Here is a 14588-nt window from a genome sequence, read left to right on the forward strand (position 1 = left end):
TATGTTAAGTTAAGACATTTAATCTGAAATTCCCTATTATTATGATGACACCCAATCTCACCTAGCATACACCCAACATCTTACATGTATATAGGAAAATACCAAATGTATGCTAGGTGAGACGACCCCCCGTGGTCAGTGTCCACAAGGTAAAGGCTATTACCACGGACTTAGATAACAATAATCTAATCCCGTGCTAGTTCACTAATCCTGCTGCGTCATGTGATGGACAATAGTAATGAGTTATGAAAGTAAGTTTACAGAGAGTACGTACTTAGGGATAAAAAAAACCTTCACACATGAGTCTTATCTCAAATGTCACAAAGGATATATAGTAAATACAATTAAGGATAATGCCACATGTATATAGCCGAATTCTGTGTAAATGTCATATAAACATGTTTTGCATTAAGTCGCACTTGAGTTGTTAATTATGAACAATTCGAAATATAAATTAAATAATAGATGGTAAGATTAAAGTTTTTCATGAATAAGCACTAATTTATTACAACGAAAATTTCTGTTCGTTGTAATTTGTAGTTTGAAAGTAGAATTTCAAGATGTTGAATTGTAGTCCAAATATAAAATTTATTAAACAACTGTTCTAGGTCGGTGGGTGATTTCTGGAGTATCCTAAAATCTACCCGTACGGTCCGAGTCCTAGCTCCAAACTGCTTACAAAACATGTAGAACAGTGATACATTGACAATTAACACAATAAAGTTAATTTGATTGACAGATGTCACTTATCTCTCTATTCTGACTGGTGAGTACCCGAACAGGTAAGGCATTTAACCTGTTCTTTGTCCGAGACTTAAGTGTCGTACTTGGTAAGACCAGTTCATCTCATTACGTAACATATGAAAGGTATACTGTATAAGATGGACACCAGTTAATCTGACGACAATGAAAAAAAAGTTACATATAACAACATCAAAAGTAACATATTTACACATAGAGGTTTTCTTAAATGGTACAAATGTAATTAAATAGCTTCTAGGTATGAAATTGTTACTGGACGAAATTATCCAAAATAATGAATGAGATGAAATGTTAAATTAATGTTCATAAATAGCACCATTATCATAAAATGCTTTATGATATATCGTTGCAGCCCTACTACAGAGTATTTGGGATAATTGATTCCAATGTTTCCTTATTTAATCGTAACTTGAAACTGAACTCTCACATTTTGTAAATAAATTACCCCATAAAACTGGTAATTTTTATTTGTTTCTTACTATGAATCATATCACTATAAAATCACACGAATTAAAATAAGTCTTTGTTTACATGATGGGGAAATAGCAACCGAAAATAGTATACACATTTTCCTTTAATACAGAAATTCACACGTTTCTCCTGTGGCCCACAAAAGGTATACTGAAGGATGCACGGAGCTGTATTATGTATCTACCGACGCGGGTCATTGGATACCGGCAGGTGGCGCACTTTGTTACTGCACAGCAACTGCATCATTATCATCAACTTCTCGCAATAAAATAAAACAAACAAGCACAAATTCTTTTATTTATCACTTATATGTTTAAACTTTCAATTTTTTTTTAAATTATTCACCAGATTTGGGTCTATCGTATTTAGTGTAGTCTCGCTTGAAATGAGTATTCGCGGATAGCCCTGCAACGCGGATGTTGAAGCGACACCGCCCATTTCCTCTACGAGCTGAGTCTATTTAAAGCTGCATCCTCGATGCCGCTGAATGTCGCTTTCCAATCTCTCGGTTGAGGATGCTAGTCTCTCTTATTGTCCTCAAACCTCGTATCCTGTGATTGTGTCAATCTAAACCATCTCACTTAAAGATACGGTATTTTGTGGGTAATTTTGTACACAACGTGATTTTCATAATTTCTGAGGCGAGCATGCACTGGATTAATGTATTAAAAAGCCCGTGCGTAGAGTGACGTCATCCAGTAACCCCCGTAACAGTGGAGAATAGAATAGCAATAACTATCGAGCTATCGATTGTGAAGCTGAATATTTAAGTATCCTTTGTTAGACGCGACGTCGCTCCTGCCTTCATGTTACCGAGAATATAATGTAATATGTTGACTGAAAAACACCTATGAATCTTTCCTGTGGAGATATGCGTTTGAAATAATACATCCCTATCTTCAATGTCAGTTGATACCGGCAGAGGAAGGAAAAGGAACCGCCTCGATGTAACTGAAGGCTGACATACGGGACTGACGAGATCTTCACTACTGTGCTACCGTGTCTCTCGCTGTCTTCTCGAAACCGGCATCGGGAATTCGCTTTTTATGCAGAAAGATTCTACCAAGACGAGAGTGGGATCGTTTATAGGAAGTGTGTATCGTTCGCAGTTTAGCCACGGATTGTGTTGTGGTTGTAGGTTGGATCTCTGGTGAAGATTGGGGTACACACGACATCCTACGGAGGTGGTGGGATACCAGCACATAGTAGCGGCAGTCTGTTGGATCACAACAAACTCGGTCTTATCAAACATGGGGTGTACTATGAGTGCAGAGGATAGGGCCGCTGCCGAACGGAGTAGAGACATAGAAAAAAAGCTCAAAGAGGATGGGATACAAGCAGCTAAAGATATAAAATTACTACTATTAGGTAAGGCATTTTTGCATTGCTATATTGATCTGTAACACATTCTGCCTGCGATACAATGATGTAGGAAAAACTCAACCGCTGACATTTTTAGAAACTGATTTTATGCATGCAACGGCCGCCATATTGAATCGTTTGGAAACTGAATAATTAAAGAAATGTTGTACTAAGATGAGGGATTAGATGGTAGAGGTAGCCGGGTATTGTTGTCGGCTTTGAGGTGATGTTGCTTAGGCGTGTCAGACATTGCTGTCGGGTGCGGCTAGCCCGCTCAGACAGGTGTGTTGAAAGCTTCTATGTTAATTAGGCAAAATTAGCGGTGCCGGGTGACAGCGTTACAGAATGAATTCCTGTTGAGCTATTCAGCCAGGGAGGTGGCCCCTTGTTCCATTATGGGACAAATGAGAACAGAAAACCGTGTATTTAATGAGGGCTAAGGTTGTAAATCTATTGGGTGTTTTGAATAATGAGGATGGATGTATAAGCATCGAAGTGATGTCTACTACAGACTGGTAGTGGGGTTACATTAATTTATGCGGATCAATCGTTTATAATGTCCTTGTCGTTGATGTTCGGCCTTATGTAAATACTGTTGTGGCTGGTAGATTTAATTATGTATTATCAGAAAATTAAAAACTTAATCTTTATATTGTAGGAGCTGGTGAATCAGGAAAAAGTACTATAGTGAAGCAAATGAAGTAAGTTCATCTATACAGACCTATATACAAAATTTAATAATACAGTTGTGAGAATTATAACCAAGATATAATACGATTGTTTGTGGTTGTAAAATACATGTTAAAAATTCAGGACGAATTGAATTATGCATCTACCCAAATTGACCATAATACAACGTTGCCGCTGAATGAGTAACCCTGGTGTTGGTATATATCTAACAACCCTCCTCCCCACACTCCTGGCTCGAACACACGCAAACACTTCACATCCCTCCGACCTCATGTACATAATCTTTTCTACACATGTAAACATCGTCCAATACTCTAGACTCACAAACAAACCGGATTAACCACAGACAACAGACACTTGTAATGTCCTGTTTTCTGTTTCACAAACAAACCGGATTACCACAGACAACGTACGCTTGTAATGTCCTATTTTCTGTTTCACAAATAACATTGTTCATTCAACCGTGTCGGTTACAGCAGGAATACAACAATGAAACTATTCGCTAAAATTCTGTAAAATTTGAAATCCTATATGTATATGGCGTCCCGAGCTATGTATATTGCGTCTCCCTGTTGTTGAGGAAGCTAAATCTGATGCCTATCTGGCGGCGCCCCCAGTTAAACAGCCTGCTAAATAGCTTTCACATATGTGTCCGACTACATTTATCACATTTTTATTGGTTTCGCTTGATTTCAACCACAAATAATAACAACAGATGATCTAACTACAGATTGAGTCTGTGTACACTGCCATGCCCGCCGCCATATTGACAGAATGGGGATCGTCAGCTATTTTCATAAATTATAACGGTTTTGCGGCAGAACGTTAAGAAATTCAACATGGAGGCCAATGGTATTTATAGTATGTCTGTTCTGAACAAAACTGAAACGGAGGTAATACAATATGGAATAACTGTTTAGTATGAGGAAAGTGAAGAGATGAAGAAGCTGGCTCTGGACAGAAGCAGACGACATTTCTGAAGCACCATTCAATTTTCTGTCGATCGATCAGCTACACTGTGGAGAGGGGATCGTTGAACTAGTAACCCTGCTTCAGCTTGTCTCCGCCGTCATATATGTGTACATCTGTTTGTGTGTGTAAGTGTGCATGTACGTGCCCAAATTGTTAGATTTTATCATCCCGATTTACTATAAAATGTCGCACGGTAGCTAGACGCGCTTGCGCAACACACCTGTGACATAATCTCACACAGGGGAATATTTATCGTCGAAGTCGTGACATAAACGGTATTTGGAGGAAACGAGCGTTAAACAAGTATATTTAAATTCAATACTTTATACAATCATGTTAGTATGTAATCATCGAAACCGCCGACGGTTTTGTTAGTTCCGGATTGGCCATTCCGTCATTGATCTGACTACCTATTTGTATACATCGATCGTCAGACATCGATTCTGTACACAACCGTAGAGTATTGATCAGGAACGTTTACTGTGAGAGATAGCCAGGACCCCCAACAATGCAAAACCATGCTAAGGCTAGCTCCTACTTTCCCATGTTGGTAAGGGATGAAGCGAGACTAGCGTGCTCTCGTCCGATCTATTCCGATTAATTATCATAATTATAGGTATTAGTCATTAGTGGAAGGGACTTTGATTTACACCCTTCATTTACATAGCCCCACACCCCAACCCCATCAGGAGCTTCGATATCAATGTAATTGACATACTGATAACATTCCCCGCTATGAGTTAAGGTAACAGCCATAATCTCCATTAGAAACATTTATAACACCTTTCATTGACAAAGTCTCGTCATCAGGAGCTTTGATACGTACTATCCTTCAATGATATTTTCAGTAGATTTTAAAACATCCTTCTTTATTTTCTTTTTCCTTTTAAAGTTTTGTGTTGTGTCACACGAAGACGTGTCCATAGGCGATATGGCATGTCCACTTATCATTGACATAATGATATCACCGGCTAGTGACCTGATTTCATTGACATAATGATATCACCGGCTAGTGACGTGATATCAATGACATAATGATATCACCGGCTAGTGACGTGATATCATTGACATAATGATATCACCGGTTAGTGACGTGATATCATTGACATAATGATAACACCATTCATTGACATAATGATAACACCATTTATTGACATAATGATAACACCATTTATTGATATAATGATAACACCATTTATTGATATAATGATAGCACCATTTATTGACATAATGATAACACCGTTCATTGACATAATGATTACAAAGATCATTGACATAATGATAACAAAGATCATTGACATTATGATTACAAAGATCATTGACATAATGATAACAAATATCATTGACATAATGATTACAAAGATCATTGACATAATGATAACAAAGATCATTGACATACTGATAACACCGATAATTTACATAATGATAACACCGATCATTGACATAATGATTACAAAGATCATTGACATAATGATAACAAATATCATTGACATAATGATAACAAAATCATTGACATAATGATAACAAAGATCATTGACATAATGATTACAAAGATCATTGACATAATGATAACAAAGATCATTGACATAATGATAACAAAGATCATTGACATAATGATAACAAAGATCATTGACATAATGATAACAAAGATCATTGACATAATGATAACAAAGATCATTGACATAATGATAACAAAGATCATTGACATAATGATAACAAAGATCATTGACATAATGATAACAAAGATCATTGACATAATGATAACAAAGATCATTGACATAATGATAACAAAGATCATTGACATAATGATAACAAAGATCATTGACATAATGATAACAAAGATCATTGACATAATGATAACAAAGATCATTGACATAATGATAACAAAGATCATTGACATAATGATAACAAAGATCATTGACATAATGATAACAAAGATCATTGACATAATGATAACAACGATATTTTTACATAATGATAACACCGATAATTTACATAATGATAACACCGATCATTGACATAATGATATTGCCGTTTGTTGATGTAATGATAACATCGTTCATGGACGTAATTACACGGGTTGTGTTATTTTCTGTAATTTTTGTTCACACCTTGTTGCGGGTTATGTTATTTTCTGTGATTTCTGTTCCCATTTTGTTGCGGGTTATGTTATTTTCTGTTATTTCTGTTCACACTTTGTTGTGGGTTGTGTTATTTTCTGTGGTTTCTGTTCACGGAATATGGGTGAGATCTTCGGTAAATCAAGGCACTGTTCACATTTTGTTGCGGGTTATGTTATTTTCTGTGATATCTGTTCCCACTTTGTTGCAGGTTGTGTTAATTTCTGTGATTTCTGTTCACATTTTGTTGCGGGTGGTGTTATTTTCTGTGGTTTCTGTTCACACTTTGTTGCGGGTTGTGTTATTTTCTCTAATTTTTGTTCACACTTTGTTGCGGGTTATGTTATTTTCTGTGATTTCTGTTCACACTTTGTTGTGGGTTGTGTTATTTTCTGTGATTTCTTTTCGCACTTTGTTGTGGGTTTTGTTATTTTCTGTGATTTCTGTTCACACCTTGTTGCGGGTTATGTTATTTTCTGTGATTTCTGTTCACACTTTGTTGTGGGTTGTGTTATTTTCTGTGATTTCTTTTCGCACTTTGTTGTGGGTTTTGTTATTTTCTGTGATTTCTGTTCACACTTTGTTGCGGGTTGTGTTATTTTCTGTGATTTCTGTTCACACTTTGTTGTGGGTTGTGTTATTTTCTGTGATTTCTGTTCACACTTTGTTGCGGGTTGTGTTATTTTCTGTGATTTCTGTTCACACTTTGTTGCGGGTTGTGTTATTTTCTGTGATTTCTGTTCACACTTTGTTGCGGGTTGTGTTATTTTCTGTGATTTCTGTTCACATTTTGATGCGGGTTGTGTTATTTTCTGTGATTTCTGTTCACATTTTGATGCGGGTTGTGTTATTTTCTGTGATTTCTGTTCACATTTTGATGCGGGTTGTGTTATTTTCTGTGATTTCTGTTCACATTTTGATGCGGGTTGTGTTATTTTCTGTGATTTCTGTTCACATTTTGATGCGGGTTGTGTTATTTTCTGTGATTTCTGTTCACATTTTGATGCGGGTTGTGTTATTTTCTGTGATTTCTGTTCACATTTTGATGCGGGTTGTGTTATTTTCTGTGATTTCTGTTCACATTTTGATGCGGGTTGTGTTATTTTCTGTGATTTCTGTTCACATTTTGATGCGGGTTGTGTTATTTTCTGTGATTTCTGTTCACATTTTGATGCGGGTTGTGTTATTTTCTGTGATTTCTGTTCACATTTTGTTGTGGGTTATGTTATTTTCTGTGATTTCTGTTCACACTTTGTTGTGGGTTGTGTTATTTTCTGTGATATCTGTTCACACTTTGTTGCAGGTTGTGTTAATTTCTGTGATTTCTGTTCACACTTTGTTGTGGGTTGTGTTATTTTCTGTGATTTCTGTTCACACTTTATTGCGGGTTATCTTATTTTCTGTTATTTCTGTTCACACTTTTTTGTGGTTTATGTTATTTTCTGTGATATTTGTTCACACTTTGTTGCGTGTTGTGTTATTTTCTGTGATTTCTGTTCACACCTTGTTGCGGGTTGTGTTATTTTCTGTTATTTCTGTTCACACTTTGTTGCGGGTTATGTTATTTTCTGTGATTCATGTAGACATTTTGTTGCCGGTTGTGTTATTTTTCTCTGGTTTATGTTGACGCTTTGTTACGAGTTATATTGTTTTCTGTTTACATTTTGTTGTGATTTATATGGGCACTTTGATGATTTATTTTGTTGAAACAGTTGATATCGTTTGTCTAGATACTTTGATGTAGACAATATGGTTTAGCGTCCCGAACAATACCTTATACATCAGGAACATCTTACAACGTGGTCGCTGAGGGGAACAAGTGCGTTACAGGAAGATTGGAACACAATTATCTATAAATAGGAAACGATATTCAAAACGTTTTATTCTGCAATGTGTTGAATTGAAACGGGGAAATATATGACAAAAGTACTAATACGGAACAAACGATAGGACAAGGCATATGGGTACATGTCACATAGCCGTGTCATACTACAATGGAAAAGAGCCGTCATACAGGGGACAGTGTGGTACTGACGAGTAAGTTGTATACACAGACCGGGCAGGTGCGACACCTAATCAAGGTTTTCTCTGGTACAAGTCATAGTGGTGGCCCGTAAGGAATGGACAATACCTAAATAATTGTACACAAATCCATGGCCATTTCTGTAACAGCTGAACTATGCTAATTAGATGACAATATCTGATTGACCATCGCTGATCCGGACCTGCGCTCCAGGCTAGGGTTCAAAACTGTTTGTGAAGTAAGCAATAGTTAAATGACAAACAGAAAATGAACGGATAGTTCAACCATCCGTGTAAGGCTTGTGATGGGAGACCCTCTAAATAGAAATTCACTGTTACTACAAAGTACCAATCGGAATTATTCTTTTCCTGCAAAATTTGGCAGTGTTCGGGAAAGACATTTCTTGCTAAACAAAAAAAAGGATCTCGAAAGCATTTTACTGGCCACGCGACGCTTTCCTTTTGTTTGTGATTTTAACTTGATTTGAAACGACTAAGTTGATATGTGGTTGATACAGAGAACCACTGCGGTGACTTGGTATATCTCCCGAGATTTGGTAATCAAGGCACTTACTTGGTATATGGGTGATATAATCGATAAATCATGGCAGTGACTTGGTATATGGGTGATATAATCGATAAATCAAGGCAGTGACTTGGTATATGGGTGATATAATCGATAAATCATGGCAGTGACTTGGAATATGGGTGAGATCTTCGGTAAATCAAGGCACTTACTTTGGATATGGGTGATATAATCCATAAATCATGGCAGTGACTTGGAATATGGGTGATATATTCGGTACATCAAGGCAGTGACTTGGTATATGGGGGATATATTCGGTAAACCAAAACAGTGACTTGGTATATGGGTGATATATTCGGTAAACCAAAACAGTGACTTGGTATATGGTTGATAGATTCGGTAAATCATGGCAGTGACTTGGTATATGGGTGATATATTCGGTAAATCAAGGCACTTACTTGGTATATGGGTGATATAATCCATAAATCATGGCAGTGACTTGGTATATGGGTGATATATTCGGTAAATCAAGGCAGTGACTTGGTATATGGTTGATAGATTCGGTAAATCATGTCAGTGACTTGGTATATGGGTGATTTATTCGGTAAATCAAGGCAGTGACTTGGTATATGGGTGGTAGATTCGGTAAACCAAAACAGTGACTTGGTATATGGTTGATAGATTCGGTAAATCATGGCAGTGACTTGGTATATGGGTGATTTATTCGGTAAATCAAGGCAGTGACTTGGTATATGGTTGATAGATTCGGTAAATCAAGGCATTGAGTTGGTAAATGGGTGGTAGATTCGGTAAACCAAAACAGTTACTTGATATATGGTTGATAGATTCGGTAAATCAAGCAGTGACTTGGTATATGGGTGATAGATTCGGTAAATCAAGGCAGTGACTTGGTAAATGGGTGATAGATTCGGTAAATCGAGCCAGTGACTTGGTAAATGGGTGATAGATTCGGTAAATCGAGCCAGTGACTTGGTAAATGGGTGATAGATTCGGTAAACCAAAACAGTGACTTGGTATATGGTTGATATATTCGGTAAATCAAGGCAGTGACTTGGTATATGGGTGATAGATTAGTTAAATCAAGTCAGTGACTTGGAAAATGGGTGATAGATTCGGTAAATCAAAACAGTGACTTGGTATATGGTCGATGTATTCGGTAAATCAAGGCAGTGACTTGGTATATGGGTGATATATTCGGTAAATCAAGGCAGTGACTTGGTAAATGGGTGATAGATTCGGTAAATTAAGGCAGTGACTCGGTGTATGAGTGGTAGATTCGGTAAATCAAGGAAGTGACTTGGTAAATGGGTGATAGATTCGGTAAATCAAGGCAGTGACTTGGTATATGAGTGATATATTCGGTAAATCAAGGGCAGTGACTTGGTAAATGGGTGATAGATTCGGTAAATCAAAACAGTGACTTGGTATATGGTCAATATATTCGGTAAATCAAGGCAGTGTCTTGGTATATGGGTGATAGATTCGGTAAATCAAGGCAGTGACTTGGTAAATGAGTGGTAGATTCGGTAAATCAAAGCAGTGACTTGGTATATGAGTGGTAGGTTCGGTAAATCAAGGCAGTGACTCTCTATATTGATAGTAGATTCGGAAAAATCAAGGCAGTGACTTGGTATACGGTTGATAGATTCGGTAAATCAAGGCAGTGACTTGGTAAATGAGTGGTAGATTCGGTAAATCAAAGCAGTGACTTGGTATATGAGTGGTAGGTTCGGTAAATCAAGGCAGTGACTCTCTATATTGATAGTAGATTCGGAAAAATCAAGGCAGTGACTTGGTATATGGTTGATAGATTCGGTAAATCAAGGCAGTGACTTGGTAAATTATCGATATATTCGGTAAATCAAGGCAGTGACTCTCTATATTGGTAGTAGATTCGGAAAAATCAAGGCAGTGACTTGGTATATGGGTGATATATTCGGTAAATCAAGGCAGTGGCTTGGTAAATGTGTGGTAGATTCGGCAAATCAAGGCAGTGAGTTGGTATATGGGTGATATATTCGGTAAATCAAGGCAGTGACTTGGTATATGGGTGGTAGATTCGGTAAATCAAGTAGGCGACTTGGTTTATCGGTGCTTTATTCGGTAAACCAAGGCATTGGCTTGGTATATGGGTGGTTGAATCGGTAAATTATTGTGACGACGATAGATTCGGTAGGTCGTTGTGGTGACCTGATGTTGTTTTGGTTAAGACAATAGATATGTTGAAGAGAATTGGTATACTTTCTGTATGGTGGAGCATGAATGAGTTGGAGAAATGACTCGTATGTTGAAAGGGACCGATCATTCTTGCTAACATTTATATATAGTGAAGTAGACGGCCGCAATTATAACCTTTGTTCTCTCGAAAGACAAACAACAACAAGGTACAAGATTAACGTTCAGATAATGTCAACTTTGATATTCTTAACGTGTCCGCTCTCATCATATCAGTTTCAATTGGTTTTTATATTTATTTGTTTCTCCATTTTTTTTTAACTAAAACAGATGAGTAAGTTTTCATGTGTATTAGTCAATGTTGTGTGACCATGTTTTAGCTATTGTGTTTGTGAATCCTAGTTTATCTGTACCTCAGAAATCGCTCGTGTTATTATGACGCCGTCTGCATGTGTGCATGGGGCATTGTAATTGATATACGAGACATTGTTCATGTATATATCTGACATTGGTCATGTATATATCTGACATTGTTTATGTATATATCCGACATTGGTCATATATATATCTGACTTTGTTCATGTTTATATATGACTTTGTTCATGTATATATCTGACATTGTTCGTGTACATATCTGACTTTGTTCATGTATATATCCAACATTGTTCATGTATATATCCGACATTGTTCATGTACATTCGACATTGTTTATGTATATATCCGACATTGTTCATGTACATCCGACATTGTTCGTGTACATCCGACATTGTTCATGTATATATCTGACTTTGTTCATGTATATATCCGACATTGTTCATGTATATATCCGACATTGTTCATATATATCCGACATTGTTTATGTATATATCCGATATTGTCCATGTTCATATATGTGCACAACATTGTTCAAGTATACATATGACATTGTTCGCACGTTCACGTATACTTTTTATGTCCGACATTGTTCAACATATATCTGACAGTGTTTACGTGTGTGCTGAAGGCTTTTGTTCTAAAAGATAATATGCGAGTGATTTGAAACACAATGTCTAAATTTGAACTCCTGCTGAGTGACTATAACGTGTCTATCAACACAACAAACGTCAGTTGTTGTAATGCCCATTGGAGTACGAATGAGTAGTACATTTATCCTGAGAAAAGCTAGAGATGCCCTCACTAGTCACCAGGAGACGAGGGGTCGTTTCCGAGCCGGAAGTAACACGCGGTGTTATTACAAAAGCATGCGACCTTTGTAACTAATTTCACAGCTAGTAAATCAAGTACTATCAACACAACGATGGTTTAAAGCCAGTAATGTGTTAATTTGGACTGTCGATATCACTCGCGGTGGCCAGAACGTACACGAAATCTTTCGAAGAATTATTTTGAGTCGGGTTTGCCGGTGAAATTCGGTAATATATAACGATGTACTTTAATTATATCGGCAAGGTAAGAAAAGAGAACCCTTGTAGTTGAAAACTATATCCCAGAAAGAAATCATATGCCACTGGTAAGCTTACTGCCCTTTGGGATGTGATATTTGAGAGCATTAAAACCGAATTACATTTTATCACGATGTTATTTATCCGTTTTAATGCAGTATGATGAGAAATGTGTGTCAATCATGTCTAAAAAATCCTGGGGAAAACCCAGAGGAAACCAATCTTTAAACAGATATGCAAAAAACTTTCCTCGATCCAAACATTTGTAAACTTTGTGACAAATGGCGGTTTATAAAAAATGACGCTCCCGAAACACAAACGGCTTCATCTCTATCTGGAGATCGGATAACTGAAGTATAGAGTACACACGATACAGGCTGTGATCTGTGGAAACCGTTTTACAATATCTGTTTGTGTTATTTCCTCTGACCTTTTCAGCACATCGGTCATCATTTTCAGTAGCGAGAACGTGGAGCCTCGATACGATCGTCTGGTACAGGGCGATATCAGATAGTTTATACGAGCGGGAGAGCGCACAAAAAAGGCTAATGGTTTCCATGGTGACTCAAATTTCTAAAGACGGTTTGTCTAATAAATATTTAAGTGACAGTCATATAGTGAATGGTAACCTTGAACAAAGAGTGAAGATAAAAGTTGATCTTAAACAAAAAAAATACCAACAGATTAATAATCCCTATATCAGTACCGTAATAACACACCAGACCTTTATCTCTACTCCACTATATGATGTGTCGATACTCGGATAGCAAAGTTTTCTACACTCCCATGTCTAAATATGTCATTTTACCAATCCTCTACTCGGATAGCAAAGCTTTGTAGATACACTCCTATATCTAACATGCTTCGCTACTAAAAAGAGGTAAAGGATAATGTAGAAGGGTGCCGCTATGAGTATTCCTTCTAACTGTATTCGGGGACGGGACATCGGGTTGGAAACAAGCAGTTAGAGTAGAATATAATAATTGCTTACAAAAATGATGCGATGCCAAATATAGGAATAGGTGTAAATGTTTTAAAAAAACAGTTAGTAAAATTTTGCGGTCTCAGCATCTTTTAATACGAATAAGCTATCCAGGCCCCTAGGCCTCTTGTTACAGTATACACCAGCGTTTGTGGGATATCAATGGTATATGGACTTTGCGTTGAATTGCCGTTTGTATATAATCAACCGTACTTATGCACAAGTAATTAACGACTTTAATGACAGGCAAACAGTAACATCGATTTAACGTGTAGCATTATTACAGAACAATAAACATAGTCTCGACTTAATAACAACATCTGACCCAGATAAAACGTGGATTAATTACTGTTTGGTGTGTATAATGTAGAATATTAGGCAGTGTATTACCAGATATATAAACCCTACAAAGTTTTGAGAAGCAGTCGTATGTAAAAAACATGTAAAGCGGAATTACCGGACATGACACATATCCGTACAGTATGAGAGTCGGTAGACGTCGCACGGCATGCCCATTGATATACACTACCACTGTATATATATACGAAGCCAGAGATCACACCCAAGTTTTAAAGAAAATGCTTTTTTTGCCATCAACAAATATACTTCTGTCATCGTGTCTTCGCAAGTAGACTTGAATGGGTCCATCGTTTGTCATCGTTCAGTATTGTCAGTATTCTGAAGCTAGGCTATATGCATGGAAGTCGATGTCCCTCACCGCTAAAACAATCTCGGACTTTAGTAAGGCCATGACTTGAAGACTAAATGGCTGGTGCGTGAATTCGAGGGACAAATTGACATGAGGTATAATGTAGAGTTGATTTTGGACCCCCTTCTGAACGGTGGCGTTCCATGGACATATGCATATGATTTATATTGAGGGGTGACAACCCAGCTTACCTTGTATCTTCCCCAGCCCTTTACCGTTCGAGTTGCGTGCATATGTCATGTTATTGAGACACCAATATAAATTATATTAAAAATTCGGTCAACAAACTACTATTAATTGCGGTTACCACTCAACGTTATTGACACGAGTCTGG

The 14588-nt window shown here is 37.2% G+C and overlaps 1 protein-coding gene across 2 annotated transcripts in view; it reads left to right on the plus strand.

Annotated features, from left to right (window-relative positions):
- The first annotated feature begins 1628 nt into the window (after positions 1-1628).
- The window catches only part of LOC110453591 (guanine nucleotide-binding protein G(o) subunit alpha), a 47544-nt gene continuing 34584 nt past the window's right edge, over positions 1629-14588 (plus strand). Inside the window, exons 1-2 of one of the 2 annotated variants that reach the window (XM_021502574.1) lie at positions 1629-2601; positions 3254-3296. In XM_021502574.1, the coding sequence (XP_021358249.1) occupies positions 2484-2601; positions 3254-3296 (161 nt within the window). In that variant the 5' untranslated portion in view covers positions 1629-2483. The remainder of the gene's footprint in view (positions 2602-3253; positions 3297-14588) is intronic. The other variant, XM_021502575.1, reaches the window with a different exon arrangement.

Source organism: Mizuhopecten yessoensis, unplaced genomic scaffold (assembly GCF_002113885.1).
Source record: "Mizuhopecten yessoensis strain PY_sf001 unplaced genomic scaffold, ASM211388v2 scaffold7473, whole genome shotgun sequence".
Taxonomy (NCBI): Eukaryota; Metazoa; Mollusca; class Bivalvia; order Pectinida; family Pectinidae; genus Mizuhopecten; species Mizuhopecten yessoensis.